Consider the following 22,812-nt stretch of genomic DNA (forward strand, 5'->3'; position numbering starts at 1 on the left):
AAGTGGCACAAGGAAACCTTTTACAGCAATGGAACTGTCATGTATCTTGACTGTGGTAATGATTCCCAGAAGTATATATTTGACAAAACTCTTCAAACTGTATACTTAAAATAGGTGCATTTTATTGCATGTAAATTATAGCTCAGTAAAGTTGATTAATAGCTGCACATGAGAAGACATAAACAAGATTTCTCCTTTACAAAAGAGAAATAATAATAGTACCTACTTTATATGTGCTGTGATGAGTAAATGGGTTAGGGTTAGCATTAAATCACGTGAAACACTTATGGCCTGGCATATAATAAAAACTCAAAAAATGTTAGATAAGATTTTCTTAAAGATAAATAACTTTGCACAACAGAGTCACTACAAACCAGTGGTTCTCAACCAGGAGCAATTTTTCTCCCCAGGGAACACCAGGCAATGGCTGAAGACATGTTTTTCCTTCTTCTCCCCAAAGCCCCCTGGTACATAGTTGTATATTCTAGTTGTGAGTGCCTCTGGTTGTGCTATGTGGGATGCCACCTCAGCATGGCTTGATGAGCGGCGCCATGTCCACATCCAGGATCCGAACTGCTGAAACCCTGGGCTACTGAAGCGGAGCACATGAACGTAACCACTCGGCCACAGGGCCAGCCCCTGGAGACATTTCTGATGGTCCTGATTGGAGGGGTGCTACCGGAATCTAGTGGATAGAGGCCAGGGATGCTGCTAAACATCCTACAATGCACAGAACAGTCTCCACAATAAAGAATTATCTGACCCAAAATGTTAATACTGCAGAGGTTGAGAAGCCCTGCTGTAAGCAAAGTGACAGAACAATCCACAGATGGAAAGAAAATACATAAAGTGCACATAATCAACACAGAATTCAAATTCAAAATGGCTATATATACCTTCCACAAATCAAAAAGAAAAAAAAACAAAACCAATAGGAAAATGAGCAATAAATAAGAACATGGTCAGTAAATATGGAAAGATCTTCACCCTGCAGGGAAAAATAAAGTGAATACGTGAGATAGCATTTTAAAACCAATAACGTGCCAAAAATGACAAATTCTGACAATACCAAATTTGATGACGATACAAAAGAACAGAAATCTGTATTATGCTCTGCAGGTGAAAGGGTAAACTACAGCTATATCTGGTTACAGATATGAATGGTACGTACACATACATGCATTCTTCTTGCATTAGGATGAATAGTGATTGATAGTTACCACTAGGGATGAAGAGGAACTTAACTATATCTTAATTCAAATTGCTGTTCTGCTCTCTGAAAGGTGTAACCTTCCACATGATTCCCATTCATTGGACATCTATTACACACACCAGGCAACATGTAAGATAGACACTTTGCATACTTCATATCTTTTACTCCTCACAACAAATCTATGTTGTGGATATCAGGAGTTCCTTTTTATAAATGAATAAATTGTGTTTGTGAGATTAAGTAATTTACTCAAGGTCACAGCCAGCAAGTGGCAGAGCCAGGATTTAGGCCAAGGGCTGTCTACTACAAAGCCCAAGCCTGTCCCTTCCATGGTGGTACAATATTATGACCTATGCCCTCATGTTTGACAAAATTAAAGCATTTTTGGGAATATTTCTAGTTTTCATAGAAATAGTCTCAATTGGTAACTCTGGAATGAGATGTTACAGAAAACAGGATGGCAAGATGCAGAGTAAGCAAATGAAAGCTACAGACCTCGTCCCCAGAAAAATGTACATAGACATGAAATTATGTATATAATTTCAGTGGTTCATAAATTCCCTGGGAGCACTCACCAAAAGGGCTTTGCATCCTAGGTTAAGAACAGCGGCTTTAGGGGAAAAAATATAAACAGGCCAAATTCAATTGTAATATTTGAAGGACCGTTGAAATTTCTTTGACCAGAGTTGTTCTTTATCAACACGCATAAAATAAGTGTCCCAAACACCGTTCAGAATCTTTTGGTTTGCCTCAGTAAAATCTACCATCATTTTTACTAGAATGAGCTCTTAGCTTCAGAACTGTAGACAAGAGAAGTAATGAGACTGGTGGTTACATGAGGCTTGAAGAATTAAATTCAGTTGGACACCTAGTGTGTGAAGGTTACCTTTGTTAAGGGTTGAAAGTCATTTCAAGGAACGCGAGAAATCAGGTTTTAATTTTTTCTACATCCAGAGACAATTACTAGTAAGTTCTATCCTATCTTATGCCCACATTTGCAAAAGTACACAAGATTCAACACCATTAGTTTTAAAACAAGAAAATGTCACACAGTCCATTAGTTTATTTTTTTCATGTGTAATTGTCTTTTCCTTTATATGTCCTTTGCGCTCATTTTGAGGTGATACTTCATGGCTTTCCCACTCCCTAGTCCTCTTTGATATTCCCAGGAAAATTGGGACATTTTTCTCTCTTAAGCAGATGTAATGTACAATTATTTAGTTTAGTTATACAGATGTCACATTCTACCAACCTAGCTAATTTTGTGTATGTTTTCTTTCCCTCAATAAATACATCCAAACTGGGTGTTTTCCAGTTGAGTGTTTTAACATGAATCTTCAGATGGGAAAAGGAGACAATGTCCACAGCATATTCTGGTTCAGTTACGCACCATCCAGCACACCGTCTCATTTATTTTACACACATTTGAATACTATGAGCAGCAACTGAGCTATGCAGACAATGGAATCAGTGAACACTTGTGGGAAGACTTCAGAAGTTACAGAAATGTTCCACAACATCCTAATTTTTCTTGATGGTTGATAAAGCATGTCAACCACAATTTATCCATGCTTTTAAAGCTATTTGTAACTTCAGGCTGCATAGCATCTGGGGAGAAACTACGACATAAAATGGACTAATTAGTTTGGCAGTTCCTATTACCACCTCGGGCCTTCATCTCCTAATTGATACGGGGGTCTGGCACTCCAAACTGCATTTGCGCTACACCTGTCTCTAAGCATCTTCTAGATTTTGACCATATCTCCTCCTTTCCATAACCGAGAACATGCCTCAGCTTATTTATTTATTTTTATCCAGAAAAAAGTCAGTGGAGTGGAAAGACCAGATTTGGAAGTTATTAAAATCTGGATTTGAAACCCGGTTCTGCAAACACGCCGGCTGAGCGAGTTTTGCACAAATCCCTAAACGTGGCCCTCTGAACCTTTTTTTTTGTCCTTTCTAAAGCCCGCGAAAACACCTCTCTCACGACGCCGTTTCGGGGTGAACGAGATGAAGCGCCTTCACCCCCCAGCACAGCACTTGGCCGCGCCAGGTGCCCCGTCCGCTGGAGCCGGCCCCAGGTCCAAGCTCCCGGGAGGAGGAGCCGGGCGCCTCGCCCCATCTTCGCCAGTCACCGCGCGACGCTCCAACACGCCCCCCGAGGCCTCCCCGGGGCGGCTCTGCCTCCTGCGGACCCTCTTCCTTTATGCATAGACTGTCACTCTTTTGTTTCCAAGCGAGGGCAGGGAACACATCTTGTTTCCAGGTGTTGCCCCATGGCCTACAACTGTGCCTGGCTTAGAGGGAGCGAGCGACCCGAGTGACCCCACGGAGGGAGCGAGCGACCCCACAGAGGGAGCGAGTGACCCCAGAGCCCGGGACGGAGGAAGCGAGTGACCATCCCAAGGTCCACCTCTCGGCTTCCAGGCACGGGCGGCGGGGTCGCGTGGGACCTTCCCTGGAACGGCGGCCCCGAAGAGGTCCCTTCCTGGGTCTCACGGCCGAGCCCCTCTTCCCCCCGGGACTCCGTCGCGAGCGTAGGACGCTCCTCCTGTGGGGCCGCAGGCCCTAGAGGACCGTGGAGCCGGGACAGGGGGCGTGTGGCGTTGGGGACTCGGCGGCCACCGCTGCCGGCCCCGCCAGGCGATCAGGGTCAGACGGCGGCCCTCACGAGGCCTCTGGAGGGCGCCCGGGTCGTGACCCGGGGAAGGTCCTCCCGCCGAACCGGCGGCGTCGGCTTCCACGCCCCTCACAAGTCTCTCACGCGGACTTCACAAACGGGATGTCCGTCAGGAAGGTGGGCCTCCTCTCAAAGGCAGGGCGAGAAACTTCAGTCCCGGTCACCGGAAAACGACTTCCAAGGAACCGACTGGAACACTCACCACAAGACGCCGGCGGCACGCACGTCCCAAAGGAGCTGGACTGGAGGGAGCAGCCCTAGGAGGGCGTGCGCGTTCGCGCAGGCGCAGTAGCAGCCGTACGCGCTCGGGAGAGCCGCGCAGCCGCTCTGAAGACCTCGTGCGCCCAGGGTGGGGCGCGGAACTGGGGCGGGGCTAGCCCCTCGCGCGCGCTGACGCGACGGGTCGCGGCGGAAGGGTGTGGACGCGCAGGCGCTGTGGGGGCTCGCAGGGGCAGGGAGGCGGGGCCGCGCAGGCGCCGTGAGAGGCGGTAGCGGCGGCGGCGGTGGTGGCGGTGGTGGTGGTAGCGGCGGCAGCGGCGGCAGCTGTGAGGGGGTTCCGGGAAGATGGTGCTGATTAAGGAATTGTGAGTGGGTCGGTGGGCGCGAACGAGGCTCCGGGACGGCGGTGGTGGGAGATGCAGTGATGGAGAAGTAGCGGGATATTCCTAAGAAGGAGCGGGACCCGGACCGGCCGCTCCCTGCGCGCGCCCCCTGCCCGCTCGAGGCCCTTCCGCCGCGCGCCCTCCGCCCCACCCCAGCCCCCCAGGGCCTCGCACTGGTCACCCTGCTGCCCCCTGCCCCGGGCCGGCGGCGGCTGGTCCCGGCCTGAGCGCGTGGCTCGGGAAGGCGCGGCCGGGAGTTTCCGCTGGGACCCGCCTTCTTCCCAATCTCCCACCCCCGGTTGAGACTGGGCCCACCCCCAGGCCCCAGGGTGGGGGCGACGTGGGGAGTCTGACTGTGATTTGTCGTCTGGGGTGGAGCCCGCCTGAAATCGCGGGAGATGGGCTTGCCAGGTGAAGGCAGCCCGGGTGTCGGCACTCGGGGGACAGCGTAGGCGCCCCGAAGTTCCTGCGGGAGTCGGGAAACCCTGCGCTCCACCCGGCCGCTCAGTTCACCGCACGGGAGGGCCATCTCTCTGCTCCGAGTCTCAGTTTCCACGTCTTTAAGATGGGGTGACACTCTGGGCTCCACCTACTTCACGGCGTTGAGGTGACGAGTTGGCCTGTGTGTGGTCTGTTCGATGGAAGGGTTTCCAGGCGCTTCCGATCGACCGGGCGATTTTGTTGAGAAGTTGCGGCGTTTCCCACCAGCAAGGATTGGCAATTTCGCAGGGAATCTGATTGGCGATGAATATTCAGCTGTCATAGCTGGTTCGTGTCGTCAGCATCCCTTGGGCCACTAGGGATTTTGAGGATGGTCCGTTCTTTGTTTTTTCAAATGCTCTTTTCATTTTAAATTCTTAAGAATTTTGGCTTAATTTAGCTAGCTCCAGACACTGTATTTTTTAGGATTCGTTCTCAGAGTTTTTTTAAAAAGTCACTCCTCTGGCTTCTCTGCTTAAAACTCTCCAAAGACTCCCTGTCTCACCGAGAATAAAAGCCAAGGCCTTTACAGTAGCTTCAGATCTCACACTACTATTTTCTTTACTGCTCTGAGCTCATTTACTCCCTTCCCTTGCCCATTCGAAGCATCCTTACTATTCCTTCACTACTCCAAGAAAAAAGCTCAGGTCAAGGCCTTTCTGCTTGCTATTCCCTCTGCCTAAGGTGCTCTTCCCTCGTCTCACTAACTCGTTTTCTTCCTTCAGGCCTTTGCTTAAATGTCACTTTTCTTAGAGAATCTCTCTGAAGACCTAATTGCAGCCCCTACCATTTAGTATTTGCTTTCCTGAATTTGTTGTTCTCCAAAGTGGTTATCACCATCTAACATGCAACACAGTATTAATTTTTCTATTTTACTGGATGTATTCTGTTACTACATGTAAGCTCCGTGAATTTGCCTGTTTTGCTCACTCCCGTATCCCCTGCTCTGAGAACGTTCCCTGGCACATAGTAAGTGCTCAGTAAATATTTGTTAAATAAATTAATGAAAAATTACGACTTTAATCTGTGACAGGGATCCTGAGAAAAGACACATTTTCACTTCAGGCTTATTTATAGTATTGAACTTTGGATTTATACAAAACTTTTCTCCCAAGTTGTTTATTCACTGTATCATGCAAGTTGTTATCTCATTTATTGCTCTCACATCTTTGTAGTATAGGGAGGTGGCAGATATTAAGACAAATGGAGGAAATAAGACAGAAGGACATTGACTTGGCCCAAGTCACATTAGCAGAACTGATTTTAGATCACAGATTTAGTCATTTCTCTTCTGCTAGAGTTATTTCCTCCCTCCTAAAATGTGAATTAAGTGTTCAGTCGATCCCTTTGACGGTTATGTGAGGAGTATCAAGCTAACTCATAGAAAGCGATCCCCGTTGGGAAGTTACACTATGCTTTTCGCAAATCATTACCTTCATTATAAAAATTTAAATGCTCCGAGGTAACAGATGTTGAAATGTGCCCAAAGTGTAATTTTTTTGATAAGGAGTTATAAATTACATTTCTCGATGTTCACTCCTCATGTATGTCTCCCCTGGACTTATTCTCCTCTTAGACTTTTTGAAGGCAGAGGATGTTTCTTATATTAAGTATTCCCAGTATTGAGCCCAGCATCTAGTCTAGCACACTGTGAGTACCAGTGTTGTTGAATGAAAAACATGATTCTTCCTACTCGCAAGTCAACTTTCTAAAATTGTTTTTGGTTAGGAGCGATGAATAGGTCATTCCCATGTGAAGATGTTGGTAAACTGTAAAATGCTTTGGCAAATGTTTGTTGTCCTAAAATATGCCATCAATTTTTGACATGAATTGAAAGGTTGGAAATGACTTTTCGGGGTGGAGAGTTCCCTTCAAGTTGTTACTTAAGCAATAGGTGAAGTTGCTGTTAGTGTAAAGTCCTGGTTTTAAAGAACTACTTGCTAGTTCCATTTGGAAAATGATTTTCGTGAGGAATTACAGGGAAGTTTGAAAATTTTCAAATTGCTCAAAAGTTGAATACTACTTTTAGAATAATAATGGAAAATCAAAGCTTGTCTGTTGCTTTTCTATTTTACTTTTTATTAAGTAAATCTTGAAGAAGTTACTTGACTCATCATTCATTCACAATGTCTTCATCAGTCGCTTTCGTTTTGTGGAATAAGTTTCCCCTGAAAGTGTTACATAAAAAGGAGGCTCTTCAGCTAGTGAGTAGTAGTTAAAATTACTCAGCAGTAGTTCTTTGGTTTTGTGAAGCTTCAAGGAAATCTTTAACTCTTTCCTCTCTTCCTTCCTTCCATTTCCTCTGCAGCCCATGATTTTGATTCGGCCTTTGTAAATCTGCCCAGTCTCCCAAAAGATGGCTTCTTCCCACTCTCCTGCTTCTCAGCATTTTTAAACACCTGCACATTACTTCCTCAGGTTAGCCGTAGTTATGCTTCTGATCTATATCTTAGTCTTTCCTCTGACCTCTGCACTCCTTTTACCTCGGTCTCTTTTCTGTTACTGAGACAGCAAGCAAGTTGGTGTGTACCCTCAGGAGACAGCTAAAAAGATTTGGTATAAGCACTTTGTATAACAAGTTTATTCTTTTTTTTTTTTTTTTTTGGTAAGGAAGATTAGTCCTGAGCTAACATCTGTTGCCAGTCTTCCTCTTTTTTTTCCTTTTTTCTCCCCAAAGCCCCAATACATAGTTGTATATCATAGTTGTAAATCCTTCTAGTTCTTCTGTGTGGGATGCCACCGCAGCATGGCTTGATGAGCGTGTAGGTCCACGCCCAGGATCCAAATCCATGAACCCTGGGCTGCCGAAGTGGAACGTGCGAACTTAACCACTATGCCACCTGGCTGGCCTGCAACAAGTTTATTCTTGATGAGAATAAAAGTTAGTAACCATTGTGACTTTGAGACTGTTTATTGTCTTTAGATAACCATTTTCTGAAAAACAAAGAATGATAAGTGATCCTCCCCCCACAATAGTCAAGGAGGAAGAAATAACAGGAGGCATGTTTCGTACGTGTTGGAGATTAAGGTGATGTGAGTATTCAAACACAGATGTTTGAGGAGACGAGGGAGGGAGAAGTAGGTGGAAAGTGCGGCTGAAGAGAAGTTGGAATGAGGAAAACTATCGGGAATGGTCTGTAAAATGAAATTCAAGGTGACTGCTGAGATCTTTGTCTCTCTCCTTATAATAGAGTTAAATCAAGACTTTAAATGGCACTGCTGTGGTAGCTTAATGATTAGGGGAGAAAAGCCTGAGAAGGACCAGGCCCAAAAAAAAAAGAAGTTGCTATCTTGGACATTAGCTGTTATGTTGAGACAATTGATATTTGGGGATGGCCTTGGTTTCCAGAGTGTACGGTGGGAATAAGTGAAGATATTTCCCTGTAAAAATCTGCAGATAAACTGCAATATTCTGATATAAAATAATTCGCTATAATACTGTTTTTTGGAATTCATCTTTAGGAGCATTATGTTTCCATGTAGGTCCTTTTGTATGTCCGATAACAAACTTGCTTGGACAAGATCAAACATAGCAACCTTGTAGTGAATCCAACTGAGTCTACCCTGGAGGGGGTTATATTTATGAGGTTCAAGGTATTTTCTATGGTGAAGTCTTTTTCTTACTAAGTCTAAAGTAGCTTTCACTCGTTTTTCTTTTAATAAAATTGAGAAGTAATTGGATATTGGGGAAATTTTTGGAAGCGTTCATTCATGAGATTTAAGACTTGCATTCTGTGAGAGGTTGCATAGTATGTAGATGGAGAATGAAACCATACTAAAAATGTCATGAGGGCAACCTGACCAGACAGTCCACAAATAATACATTCTGTACCCTGCAATTTCCAGTGATGAGTTTTCTCTTGTTCCTTCACTCCTCACCAGAAGCTCTGAACTGCGTTTTTAAGGTCCTGGCACAGTCAGCGCTAAATGTGAGTGATCATTGAGAGCCAGGAATGGTAGTCTTATTTCCCCAGTTTAAAAACCCTTATTTAGAGCTGTAGGCATTGTAAAGACCCTCTTTCATAAATGACATCGTCGTACTGTGCTGTCATTGGATTTAAAGTAAAAACTCCCTTAGACGTGGAGATCTGTGTTTTAAAGCCGACTTTTTCATATGTAACATGTATTCTTTTTTCTTTTGTCTTCTAGCCGTGTTGTTTTACCATGTTCTGTTCAGGAGGTAAGTCTTGCTTGCTTCTGTATTATTTTATTGGTATAGTTTATTTTGGTATGTTAGTCTAAAGTCATATTTTCATTATATTCATTTACCTTTACATTCCAGTTTATGCGACAAAATAATTATGGTGTGTTACAGATAATTAATTGTAAATGAATTTCTGTTACACTTGTTTTGGGGGGGGGGGGGTCTACAGATTGTGGTTTAACCTCCTGTCCAGCGCAGGAATTGTGTCTGCAATATCCCAGAGAAAGGAGGTTCTGGCCTCAACTTGAGCACTCTAAGGTTATGGAACTTGCTACTTAGAGAAGCGGCCGACTTTGCTGTTGGATATTTTAAACATTTGTCTTTACTTTAAACCAAAATCTGCTTTCCTATACTATTTGACTGTTGTTTACAGTTCCTTCCACTTGAGCTTTGGGAAATAAGCCTGTTCTGTCTTGCATATGGCAGCCCTTCAGGTTTTCTTTTGACAGTTTTCTCGCCTCCCCCAAACCCTTTTCTTCCGTCTTCTCTGCGTGAGGTCACAAGGTTAAACATTCCAAGCATGTTCCTTGGCCTGATAGAACATAACCTCTAGACCTCCTCGCCAGCTCTAGCCTGGTCTCACCGCTGCATAGGTCATAGTTGTTGCTGTCAACTGAAAACAGTATTCGAGACATGGGCTGCCCAGCACGTAACTGTGAGAGATGATTGTCTCCTTTGAACTGCACATGGTCCAGAAATACATGACCCATTCAGAACTTGGCGGCCCACAGTTGTAACTATATGTAGGATAGCCAAGAATGAGAATAAAAGCAGAGAAGGCTTCTGAGAAATCAAGGTATGTGGCAAAATCGCTGAAGCCGTCTGGGTCCTTCTGTAACTTGCTCACGGTTTGCACTGGCTCAGTTATCTGTTTTCCTAGAGGCTGACAGTAGATTAGAAGCAGTGAATTGGAAGTGGGACAAAACAAACTGATAACCTAAGAAGTGACAGCTGACAGAAGACAGAAAAAAAATAAAATGCAGGAACTAAAATGAGTAGCTGACACTGTTTAATGTAGACTTGGACACAGCTGTATATACCTCAGTAGTGCCTGGGTTTCACTGTATTAAAACACTGGAGGCAAGCCAGGCGCCCCTGTTCTTTACTCGTACGATTGATCATTAGAACTTAAAGGTGGAAGCTGACGTTTGTTTTTGTTAAATTTTTTCTTTTGGTTTCAGCTAGTTGGATCAACTTGTTGAAATCTTTGTGAGTCTTGGTATTGTCACCTAAAATCTCAGCTTTTTGTTATACTCAGACTTAATAAACATGTCTCCTGTCTCTATTTAAGTTATTCTTAAAAATGAGAATGAAAGCCTAGTGGCGTGCCACAAAATATCAGTCCATTAATAACGTTTTTGGGATACTGTTGTTTGGTTGTTTCTGTGTAAATTTTTCTTATTCTGTTCCTGACCAAGATCAGATTTACCTCTCAACTTAGAGACATTTTAATCCTATCTTTGAAATATGACGGTGTTGAAAAGTACATTTTGAAGGACTTAAGGATTGTAGCATTACTGGACTAACCCTGGTGGTGTATCACAAAAACTAAAGGGAGAAATGCAGCCCTCTCTACAGTCTGAAATCCCTACAGAAATTTATTTTTGATGCATTTAAGAAATGTGTTTGGTTCTAGCTTCCTAATCCTTCCAAGCCGAGTGTGTGCGTGCGTGTATGTGTATGTACATACGTACGTGTTTAAATTAACCTTCAAGAAGGCATCGTATTCCCTTGGCCATTTTAGATAGGAATATTACTGAGCTTACAACTATCCCTGTTTTTTGTCCCTGAAATAAAATGTTAGTTTTGAATTACAGTCCTCCCTCGGAATCCTCAGGGGAATCATTCCAGGTATCGTGAGGATACCAAAATCCGCGGATGCTCAAGTCCTCTGTGTAAAAATGGCGTGGTATTTGCATGTAACCTACACGCATCCTCCCGTGTAGTTTAAATCATCCCTCGATTAGTCGTAATACCTAGTACAGTGTAAATGCTACGTAAATAGTTGTTATGCTGTGTTGTTGAGGGAATGATGACAAGGAAAGCAAGTCTGTACGTGTTCAGTACAGACACAACCATCAGAGGCCTTTCCCTCTGGTTGGCTGAACCTGTGGAACCTGTGGATACGGAGGGCCGACCGTGTAAGTTTTTAGAGGTAGCTTTTCTTTGAAAATACACTTATAAAAAAGAAAACCCTTTTTTCAGTCTGTCTTCACTGGGAGGAAGAAATTTAGCCACTTTTGAAGAGATGGGAGATAGTGCCACGTTGAGTCACTAGAATAAATTAGAACACAAGAACTTTGCTTTTTATCATTCATTGGAACTGTTAGTGACTCCACATTGGCATAGAACAACACTGCCCACTCACAGGTATTGGTTTAGGCCACTGAGAATTCTGGTTCACTCTAAAATGAAATAGAAACCACTGTCAGCAATTTGTTGCTTTTTATGGTAATACTTGGGTATTTATAATACCTTAAAAACAGTTTCTGTGTACTTGAAATGTCACGATTAACAGTTCTGGTTCTGGGTTCCCAGTGCTCTTTCTGTTTAGGTGGGCAAGGGCCAAATTGGGTGTGTCACATAAGTCATGGAGAAAAGACCCTAGGGGTGTACTAAAATTTCTGGACTGTAGTGGTTCTTTGTGTTTTCAGGCTTTTATTATTACACTTTATATCCCCCCTCTTTATTATTGAGAACAGTATGCTGGTTGCTCAGCTTTCTTTCTCTCTCTCTTTTTTTGGTGGGGAGAGGGGGTGGGGAGGAACATTGGTCCTGAGCTAATATCTTTTGCCAATCTTCCTTTATTTTGTATGTGGGACACTGCCACAGCATGGCTTGATGAACAGTGTGTACGTCCGTGCCCAGGATCCGAACTGGCAAACCGTGGGCCACCAAGGTGGAGCGCACGAACTTAACCACTATGCCACCAGGCCAGCCCACTCAGCTTTTTTAATTGGCAAAGTGACAATTGTATTCCTGCCATACCTTCCTCAGAAGTTTGTAAAATTAAATGAGATATAATAGACACAAAAATGCTTTGGAAAATACAAATGTGTATTTTTATTCAAAAAGTCAAACCAAGTGTCAAGATGTTTTCTTGATAAGTAGATAATACATATTAAAGCGCCAGAGTATTTGAAACTGGCAGTTTTCTTGAATAGGGGAAACTTGTAGAGTTTCTTGAAGCTGTATGATCATCTGATGTTTGTCTTCCTAAACATAGTTCTAATTTGAGTCATGTTTTCATATAGAACATATGTGCTGAATGGTTTGGGTATGTTTTTCTCTATCATCTATAGTGAAATTTTAGCAGAGGAGGCGTCTGCAGTTACTCCTGCCTGACTGGGATTCTGTGCTCTTTGAATTTCAGTACCAGGTTGGGCAGCTTTACTCTGTTGCAGAAGCTAGTAAGAATGAGACTGGTGGTGGAGAAGGAATTGAAGTCCTGAAGAATGAACCTTACGAGAAGGATGGAGAAAAGGGACAGTACACACACAAAATTTATCACCTGAAGAGGTAAGCAGGGTTCACATTTGATGCTTAATCATTATATTAAATAATTAATGCTTTAACTACCCAGCTTGCGTATTAAGCAGGTAACTACCTAACTTACTAGATGTGCTGAGGTACTTTTAAAATCTCACTGGGACGGTATGTTGCATTTTAATTTTTTGAGAGAACTCCCCTCCTTTGTTGGTTACTTTTAAATTATAAAAGTAATACATCTGCTTATAAAAAAATTCAAACAGAGGAGATTATAAAATAAAAACTTAGTCCCCTCCTCTTGCTATCACATATCCATAATCCCAGAGAGAAACACTAGAAACAGTTTAAAGTGTATTCTTCTACATCATTTTCTATACGTATTCAAATAAATTTTTAAAAACAAACATATAAAGAGATAGAACCCTTATATCACTTTGCTTTTTACAAAAAATTTTTGTTTTCTGCAGTTTGCTTTATTTTTTCAAGCAACGTGTCATGAACATTCTGCCATGTTATTATTTAGTATCCATGTCATTCTTTTTAAAGCTGAATAAAATTTCTTAGGGACACAGCATAGTTTACTTAACCATTCTCTAAATGGTAAGTCGATTTAGGAGTTTTAACTATTTTCCTTTTTGTCTGTTAGAAATAATATTTCTGTGAACATGATTGTAGAGAAGGAAGTCTTCATGCCTTGTTTACTATTCCTCCAGGAGAAATTTAGAAAAGTAGGGTTGCTGAAAGAACATAGCTCATTTTAATTTTTTTTTTCACTGCCAGGTGGCCCTCCGAGAGTTTGATGGTGTTCATTTTCCCATCTTTTTAATTTTTGCCAATTTGATACACAGAAAATAGTCTTTTGTTTAAATTTGCATTTCTTCATTAGTGAAGTTGAACGTCTTATGTTAACTGACCATTTGAATTTCTCGTGTGACTTGACCATTCAAATCCTTTCTTTGTTGTTGTTATGTCTCTGGTTTGTAGAAGTTCTTTTGCACATTCTCCTGAGTTTGGCAGTCTAATCTCTATCTTTGGCATAAATATTTTAAAATGGAAAATGCATACCAATATTTGTCTAAGGGCAAAAGACCAGTAATGGTTTTTGAAGGTCCCAGGGAATCTTTGCTCTTCTCTCGCCTTTATTCTCTTGGTATTGAAACAAATGACACCTCTATTTTGTAGAGCTGAAAGTTGTGAATGAGCTGTGATGATCACTATTTTTTATATTCTCTCAGTTTAAGACTACGGCTTGGTCTATAGTGACGCATGAATATAAAGTAGGTTATCACTTTCTAGAACCTTAAATTTTATTGTTATTATCTCTTAGAACACAGCATTCCTTTGCTTCTGTTGCAGGTTTAAATGAAGGCAATAACTGATCGATCATTTATCCATAGAGACTTATTCATGTTTCTGTTAATTTGTTAGCACCCAAAGTATATCTAAAAAATGTGTCAATTGAGAGAAAATTTGGGCGTTCCAGATGGTATAATCTAGATATAGAAATAGTATTTAAAGTATTGAATTTACTTATGCATACTCAGCTTTCTTTTTCTAGCATTTTACATTTGCTCATTAATTGAATTTTACCAATACATAAAGCTCCCTTCACTGTAAACATTCAGCTCTCTCTGAGGGGTTCTAAAATAAACCAGAAAGTTCATATATAAAATTTTCTGTTGGTCTTTGATGTCCATATGTGAATAAACTTGAAATAGATTCAAGATATCCTTCATTTGAAAACTAGGAGTTGGAATATTGGGGAAATAATTGATATATTATTACATGGAAAAGACCAGTTGCTAAATATGTACATAAATATAAATATGTTACATATGTTTCTAAAAAATTAATCAGAAAAAAGCCTAGAAAGAGATTCATTAAAATGTTAAGAATGTTTTTCCCTTGGTGGTGGTTTTATGGCTGATTTAAAATTTTTTTTACTCTTCTGTATTTTCATTTTATGAGAAAAAAAATAGTGAATAATATGTTTGAAACGTCTGATTTAGGTGACAGTCAAGCCATAAATAACATCTCTCTTAAGTTGAAGAGGGCTGTATAAATATGGTTAGTGCAAGAGAGATTCCTGTTCTGGAGAGCTTATTTGGGCATGAGGTTTTCAGTATTCCTTTCAGGCTGTTAATTCAGGATTAAATAAAGGAAAACCTTGGCTCCCTGGAGCCAGCCTTCCAGCTCCCTCAGGCTTCAGGAACAGCTTTGTTCCTAGAAAGAGCTGATGTCGTTCCACAGTCCCCTTGGTCTCACCCTCTCCTGCCCTCACTCTCCTCGTTGCAGTCCTGAGAGAGAGGCAGTGTGCACATTGTACGTAAGAAGACACTCAGGTGCCCTCTCACCCAAGTCACACAGCTCGCGAGTGGCAGAGTGGTGACTGAGACCTGGACTCTCTGATTTCTAATCCCGTGTTCTTTTGGTCACAGGTTGGTAGTTCCAGGTACTTGACGACAAGCGCTCAGAACCTGATGAGCACAGGTGTCCGTGAGAAGGGAGGGAGCAGTCTGATTGGTTGGTGAGGACTGAGTGATGCCCATAGAACTCTGGCCTTGTCACACGAAGATGGCAGCTGTGGACGAAAGCATGGAGAGGCATGAAACAGGAAAGGAAAAAGGGAAAGAGGGCGGCATTGATGGGTCTCAGGCAGTTTGGCAGATAATAGCCACTCTGACAGTAGTGAAAAACAAGCACAAACCTGTGCTTTTCTAAAGACAAAACAGGGACCAACTGTCGCCGTAGTCTGGGGGAGGAAACGGTCATGGGGCAAGGCCAGTCAGATGCCTACACTCGCAGTTGTTGGTGTCCTACTGGAGGCATGTTAGCCACGGGATAACCAGCCATATTATGGAAGGGCAAAGAATCCTGTGGTAGTGAGTGCTGAGGCCCTCTTGGTGCCGTAGGAAAGACTGCGGTCGTGGCACAGGGCTGGTGGTGCAGCCGCATCAGACCTTAGTATCCTGTAAGGGCATCAGTTCAGCGTGCTGAAGACATCCCTGCAGTCCCGAGAGAGTGGAGAGCCCTCTCCTGAGGAAGTCAGATTTGTGCCCAGTAATAAGATATTCTCTTTTCCAGTATTTAGTCCATTTTGTAACCTGTAGTGCTCAGTGCACTCACTGTAGCATCAATCAAATTGCAGACTTGGCAGGCTTGGCTGGCTGAGGTGGTTGGCTAAGGCCACCGACACCTCATTTTACATTTGAGACACTTGAAATTCTGAGATCCGCCTTACCCACTGTCATTCAGGTCTCTGGATTCCCTGGCCAGTATGCTTGCACATTTCACCAAAATACTTGGTAAGATATACACATGTAATCTCAACCAGAAGATTGAGAAACAATCTTGGCAAGGTATTAAAAAATCCAAAGTTCAGTGACCATCACAAGGGACATTTCAAATGCCTGGATTCCTCGAATCTCACATAATATTGTTATAGGATAGTAAGATTTTTCCCATATTTTTTGATAACTGGTAGGGAGAAGTTGCTCATGGTAGTTCCAAGCAGAAGATCTGGTACTTACTGTATTCTTGCTGTGTGCTGGTCGCTGTCAGTGCTCCGGGTGGGGGCTCATTTGTTCCCCTCAGCACCCTTTTCTAGTGAGGGAGCTCAGTTCCAGGAAGGTGAAGTGCTCCCTGGCCCTGGGCCACGGCTGTTGAGTAGCAGAGACAGACTGTGACCACACGCAGCGCGGTGACCCCAGAACCTGCCTTTTTTTTTTTTTTTTAATTGAGTTGATAGGTTACAATCTTGTGTGATTTCAGTTGTACATTAATGTTTGTCATTCGTGTTGTAGGTGTACCACTTCACCCTTTGTGCCCACCCCCAACCCCATCTTTCCCGTGGTAGCCACTAATCTGCAGAACCTGCCTGCTTAAATCACCTTGCTCTACTGCTGAGCCTTTGGGGGAGTTAGAATATTTTCCGTTTCCTGAAGTGGACTCCAAAGGAGTTTATGGAGAAATTCTTCCAAAACCGTGGATTTTACCATATCCCATTTTCTCATAAGTCTTTAAAGTCTCAAGTCTTCCAAAACAAAGTTAAACTTTAACAAGGTGCTCAAGATTATCAGCACATCCCCGATTGTATAAGTCTGTCCAGAGTAAAGACCCTTGGTCTAAGCAAGCCAGTCTCCTCATTGTCCTCCAGAAGAGGCCTTTTCAGCTCCTTAGGCTCTTTTCATCTGATGTGGGTTGCTCATCACCGGCTCAGTTTCCCGAGCACAGCTCAGGTCTGTCCTATGCAGAGGAATTTCCTGACTACTTTTATTCTTCCCTCAACTCTGTCACTTCTTGTCACCTCTCATTTTGACACCTAATCATGCACATACATATCAGAAGACATTTGTCTTACTGACACCATATACCATAAAAGTTCGAGTATGTTTCCTTAAGTTGTTTAGTATACGCTGAATAGTGGATGGTAGGGAGCGAGGACAGAGTTTATTGGGCGAAGAATTTCAAAGCAAGGCAAGGAAATGTGCTGCAACTTTTGAGATGCTTTTCAGAGAAAAACTTACAGATCTCCTGTGACCTCATAAGAGCACACTGACCAAGCCTTTTGTTGTTGTTTTCTTTCCCTTCTTGGGGAAGATCGGCTTTACTCTTTTTTTTATTTCTCATTGGCATTGTATGTACCTTCCCGAGCTCTAGTCAGTCCTTGATGGAGAATTCATGAAGCTTTGCCGACTCCAGAATGGCTTTGTTCCCCAAAGGTTGAAACAGCAAAGATCTGGTAGAAAAATCTTTGTAAAATACCATGTGTTTCAAGTTAAGAGCTCATTTTTGTAAGCAAGAAGTGTCATTTGCCAGGAACTAAAGTTCTTGTTTAAAAATGAGAGGTTTAAATCACCTGAGAATGCAAAGATTGATTATATGTGATGATTCACATTCAGAGAGCATCTTTGAGTAAGTATAAGTAAGAAATTAATAAATGTCAACCAAATACAGTAATTGTTTCTTGAGTCTAGAATTAGCCATCAACAGATAAGTTTTTCTTCGTATGTAGTTCTGAGTCTTAAATTTTGCAGTTTAAAGCTTTCTGTCAAGAGTGATCCTGTTCCAGAAGACTATCGGAAATATTTCTGAAATATATTGTTTCCCCTTTATGATATATTTCGTTTCTCATTGCTGTTCTTTTGTTATGTGAGAAATACTTCTCTTTTTATAGTTGTTCAAAACTTGAGTCTTGTTATATCTCCTGGAAGTTAGCCAATTTGTATCTGGTTATTTTGTACCTTTTCCAGAAATCAGAGGATTTTAAGTCATTCTGTAATTTTTTTCCTCTTGTATTTCTCCGTTTCTTCTTTCTTCCATCTCCATCACCACTAGTTAATGCAAGTTACCATTCTCTCTCTTGAACTTCTCCAGTTGCCTGTAGTCTGATCTCTTGCTCTCCATTCTTGTGTCTATTATAAATAATGCTGCTGTGAACATTTGTGTACAAGTTTCTGTGTGGCCATATGTTTTTATTTCTCTTGAATATAGTCATATGTTGCTTAACGATGGGGGTATGTTCTGAGAAGTACATTGTTAGGCAATTTTGTCATTGTGCAAACATTATAGTGTACTTACACAGACCTAGATAGTGTAACCTATGTAGTCATGTGTGTGGTCTTTCATTGAGCACAACCTTAGTGGCACATGACTGTACATATGTGTGTGTGTGTCTGTCTACCTACAGTTGGAATTGATGGATCGTATGGTAACTCCTCACTTTCTGAAGAACTGCTGGACTGTTTCCAAAGACTGCACCATTTTACCTTCCCCCCAACAGAGCACAAAGGTTCCAGTTTCTCCACTTCCTTGTCAACACTTATTATTTTCAGGGTTTTTAAAAGGATTATTTTATTGACGTCATATTGGCTTAGAACATTGTGTAAATTTCGGGTGTACATTATTATACATCATTTTCTTTATAGACTGCATTGTGCTCACCACCAGTAGGCTAGTTTTTTTTGTTTTGTTTTTTTTGTTTTTTTGAGGAAGATTAGCCCAGAGCTAACTACTGCCTCTCCTCCTCTTTTTATTGAGGAAGACTGGCCCTGAGCTAACATCCATGCCCATCTTCCTCGACTTTATATGTGGGATGCCTACCACAACATGGCTTTTGCCAAGCGGTGCCATGTCCGCACCTGGGATCCAAACCAGCGAACCCCAGGAAACCGAGAAACAGAACGTGTGAACTTAACCACTGCGCCAGCGGGCTGGCCCCAAGTAGGCTAGTTTTTATCCGTCACCATACATATGTGCCCCTTTACCCCTTTTGTCCTCCATCTACCCTCTTCCCCTCCGGTAAATACTAATCTTTCAGAGTTTTTTTTTGATAGCAGCCATCCTAATGGGTGTGAAGTGGTGCCTCGTGGTTTTGACTTGTTTTTCCCTGCTGATGAATGATGTTGAACATCTTTTCATGTGCTTGCTGGTATTTGTAGATCCTCTTTGGAGAAGTATCTGTTGAAATCTTTTACCTGTTTAATTGGGTTGTCTTTTTGTTATTGTAAGAGTTCTTTATATATTCTGGATACTAGCCCCCATCAGATACATGACTTGCAGTTTTTTTCCCCTTTCTTTGAGCTGTCTTTTCACTTTCTTGATGGTGTCCTTTGAAGCTTAAAATGTTTATAGTTTTGATGAAGTCCAATTTATGTATTTTTTCTTTTGTTATTTATGCTTTTGGTGTCATGTCCGAAATCATTGCCCAATGCAAGGTCACAAAGATTTACATCTATGTTTTCTTCTAAGAATTTTAAAGTTTTAGCTCTTACATTTAGATCTTTAATCCATTTTGAGTTAATTTTTGCCGCCATCCATTCTTACCATCAGTTCAGTTTTCCACGCAAATCCAGAATAATCTTAAAACTTAAATCGGGTTGTGTCATTCCCCTCCTTAAAGCCTTCAGTAGCTTCTTGTCGTACAGAGAATAAAATCCAAACTCTTTGGCCTGTAAGATGGGCCCCACTGTGATCTGTCTGCCCCCTGCCCACCTCACCATCCTCATCTGGTTCACCTCTCTTCCTTGTTCAGTATGGTCTAGCCATGCTGGAGGCTTCACAGTCGCCCAAGCAGGCCACGTCTTTTGCTATCTTAGGACCTTTGGCTATGCTGTTCCCTCTGCCTGCTCTGCTGTTCCCTGTCTCTTTATGTAGCTGGCCCTCCACACCCTCAGATCACCATGGTAATGTCACTTCCTCAGAGAGGCCTTGCTGAGCACCCTTGCCCCAGGTGCTCACTTGCCCATTGTCCTGTCCCTTCACAGCACTTCAAGAGAGGTAATTCTCTTCGCCTTTTGTTGTTTACTGGTCTGTTTTCTGCTTCCCTTCCTGCAAGGTGAGCTCTGGGTAGGAATCGTCCCTGTTTGTGCACCGTTATTTACACAGCACCTGGCACATTCAGTAAATAAATGAATGAATGAATGAAGTGCAGATGTATTTAAGGTGTATTTCAGTTGAGTATAAGATGAATGATTTGCTTTGTTTATGGCAAATTAGTCAGGTCTTCCAATTCTTTGCTCTGTTTTTCTACATTTTGATGTTTATCCACAGTAGGATAGAGAAGGATGGAAAAATGGAACTTTGAACAGTTTTGTTCATTTTATTTACAGGTAGCTGTAAACATTTCATGGGAAAAGTGCAGTTTGAAATGATTTGCCAAGGTATTATTTATCTCAGGAACAGGATTTAAAAAAAATATGCTCCTAGATCAGAAGAAGTTCAGTGTACATTATGGTCATTTATTATGTATCTTTTAAACCATATAAGCCCTTTGTTTTCCTAGACCACTGTGACAAAGTTGTCTTACATTGAAACAAACATCTTCACAACCGTTGTTATATTGAGGTTAGATCTTAATATTATCTCCTCTCGACACAATTGATAAAACACTTCAGTTGAATTTTACCCTGAAGGTAAATATTCTTGATGTGCATTCAGTGTTGGAGTTGGGGAAGGGCTGTGTAGTAGCAAAGAACTTTTGTGCTCTTGGACATTATACTATAGCTAACTTTAGCTCTTGAATAGCTGAAATCCAGAAGTGTTTACCTTGAGGTAAGCACTGTCCTGAGTGTTGGTTTATCATGAGAGAATAACATTTTGTGGATAGTTTGGGAGAACAAAACGGGGAATGTCCTTTTCATGTCTTTGTTTTTGATGGCTTAGCTCCATTTTGTTAATTCAGTTAATATTTCCCCTTTTCTGAGACTGTCTAAGCTTCCAAAACAGAATTTCCTGCATTTTGCTGAATTGACTTCTTAAGTGATACCGAGGTGGAAAAATGATGTATGTGCTTTCAATTATATATAAATGGCACACTTGAACTGCCCTGTTAGGAATATGTTGAAGTTGCCATAAATGAAAATTCCTCTCCTTTAAAGTAGAATTGGAATTTAATTTTATTTACTCCATTTATGCATTTTCCTTAAGTTTAGTCAATTACTTAGATTCATGGAGGAGAGATGTGTTTGTTAACATTCTCATGTTAAGTGTAAAAAGCCAGTAAATTTGAAACAAAGCTAGCTCAAAGGTTTGGTCATTCTTAACTAAGTCAAAATAAGATGAATTGTTGGAATTCACATGGGAAAAAAACGCATCCTGGAAATAAGATAACAGGCGTTTGGGAGCAAGATGAAGAAATATTAAAACTTTTTTTGTAGATCTGGCTCTTGCTGGCCCTTAATGACTGCCAATTTTCTTCTGTTTGGGTCAGCAAGTTTTAGAACTTTTGATGAATATTAAAGTTTTTAGAATATTGGGCACAATAGGAATAAATAGGATAGTTAAAATATGTTTCTGAGCTGGTACACAGCTATTTTTCTCCTACCTTATTTTCTAAATTGATCAAATGAACCGTTGATAGATCTGTGACACCCTCAGATATGGATAGGTAATCTTGTAGCTCATAGTAAAGACGTTATACACATGTATCACATAATGCCCTCATTAGACTTCTCCCACATGTAAAGGAATTTTGGTCCAGTTTTCTACCAGTGGAAGAAGTAATTTGGATTGCTAGATAGTTTTTGACTTTGATGTGATATTATTTTCAGGTAATCTGGCTTCATTTTCTGAAGTTATACTCCTTTGCATGAATCTTCCCAACATCTGGAAAAAATACGTGCTCAGAGAATTAGCCCTCCTTCATTATTATCTTTTAAGGATGTTAAAATCCTCCTTCATTATTATCTTTTAGGGCACAGGTAAATCTCTCTGTGCCCTTGCAATCTTGCTCATACTGCCATGTGTAATAGTAGTACTTAAGCTTTTCTTTTCTAGTGATTGAATTTCCCCCCGTAGTGGAAGCTCCAAGCAGTGTACCCATTCTTGTGTACTGAGAAGACAACGAAAGGACTGTCCACATTGCCTCTTCTGTAGCTGCACGGCTCTCTGACTGGGGTAGGGTTCCTTACATCTACCTTGCTTAGCCTCCGGAATTCAACAGAGGAATGTCTGGTCAACTGCTCAATCTTATTATCGGGCCAAAAGTCTTGTCTGGGTCCCAAGTTTTCTTAGTTTGTTCTTTCTCTTAGTTTAGGAAGTTAAGTTGTGTTTAAAGATTTTCGAAGAAGCAGCCCTGATATGAAAAAATATATAGGGCTTCAAGTTGGAGTATAGAATTTTGACAGACAGTTATTTAGCCACTTCACTGCTGGTTGTATGAAATAATGAATGAATGCTCACCTCGCAATGGTAATGGGAGGTTCAAGTGAAGAAAGGCTCGTCATGGTACCCATCTCCCTGTCAGCTTATAATTAAAAAGCAGTAACTACCTTTTATTGAGCTCTCATTGTTCTGTGCAATGTGCTAAACGCGTTACAGGTGTTATCTGATTGAATCCTTTCCATAACCCTGCAGAGCAGGTAATATGAACTCTGTTCAACACATGAGAAAGTTCGGAGAGCCACCTAATATGCCCAGGGTCACACAGCTCTTAAGTGGTGAGGCTGGGATTTGAATCCTCTCTGTGTAAAAAGCCAGTGCTTGCAAAACTGCTTTCTTAACAGTAGGCTTGAATCAGTAAAAATGGCCATTTCCCTTGCATTTCTTTGAAGACTGGTAAGACTGATTTCTCCATTTGTGTGTTAACCAGTATGTTTTGTATTTGTAATGTGTCTGTGGATGTCCTTTGCCCACTTGTCTTTTG

At 41.7% G+C, this 22,812-nt stretch overlaps 1 protein-coding gene and 1 long non-coding RNA gene across 3 annotated transcripts in view; one reads left to right on the forward strand and one right to left on the reverse strand.

Annotated features, from left to right (window-relative positions):
* Window positions 1-4,249, reverse strand: part of LOC111774821 (uncharacterized) — a 56,253-nt gene extending 52,004 nt beyond the window's left edge. Inside the window, exon 1 of the long non-coding RNA XR_011420741.1 lies at window positions 4,096-4,249. This is a non-coding gene — a long non-coding RNA (uncharacterized lncRNA). The remainder of the gene's footprint in view (window positions 1-4,095) is intronic.
* Window positions 4,250-4,321: 72 nt separating this feature from the next.
* The window catches only part of PITPNB (phosphatidylinositol transfer protein beta), a 63,504-nt gene continuing 45,013 nt past the window's right edge, over window positions 4,322-22,812 (forward strand). The window contains exons 1-3 of one of the 2 annotated variants that reach the window (XM_070219854.1): window positions 4,322-4,477; window positions 9,125-9,155; window positions 12,553-12,698. In XM_070219854.1, the coding sequence (XP_070075955.1) occupies window positions 4,458-4,477; window positions 9,125-9,155; window positions 12,553-12,698 (197 nt within the window). In that variant the 5' untranslated portion in view covers window positions 4,322-4,457. The remainder of the gene's footprint in view (window positions 4,478-9,124; window positions 9,156-12,552; window positions 12,699-22,812) is intronic. The other variant, XM_070219855.1, reaches the window with a different exon arrangement.

The sequence above is a fragment of the Equus caballus genome, chromosome 8 (assembly GCF_041296265.1).
Source record: "Equus caballus isolate H_3958 breed thoroughbred chromosome 8, TB-T2T, whole genome shotgun sequence".
Taxonomy (NCBI): domain Eukaryota; kingdom Metazoa; phylum Chordata; class Mammalia; order Perissodactyla; family Equidae; genus Equus; species Equus caballus.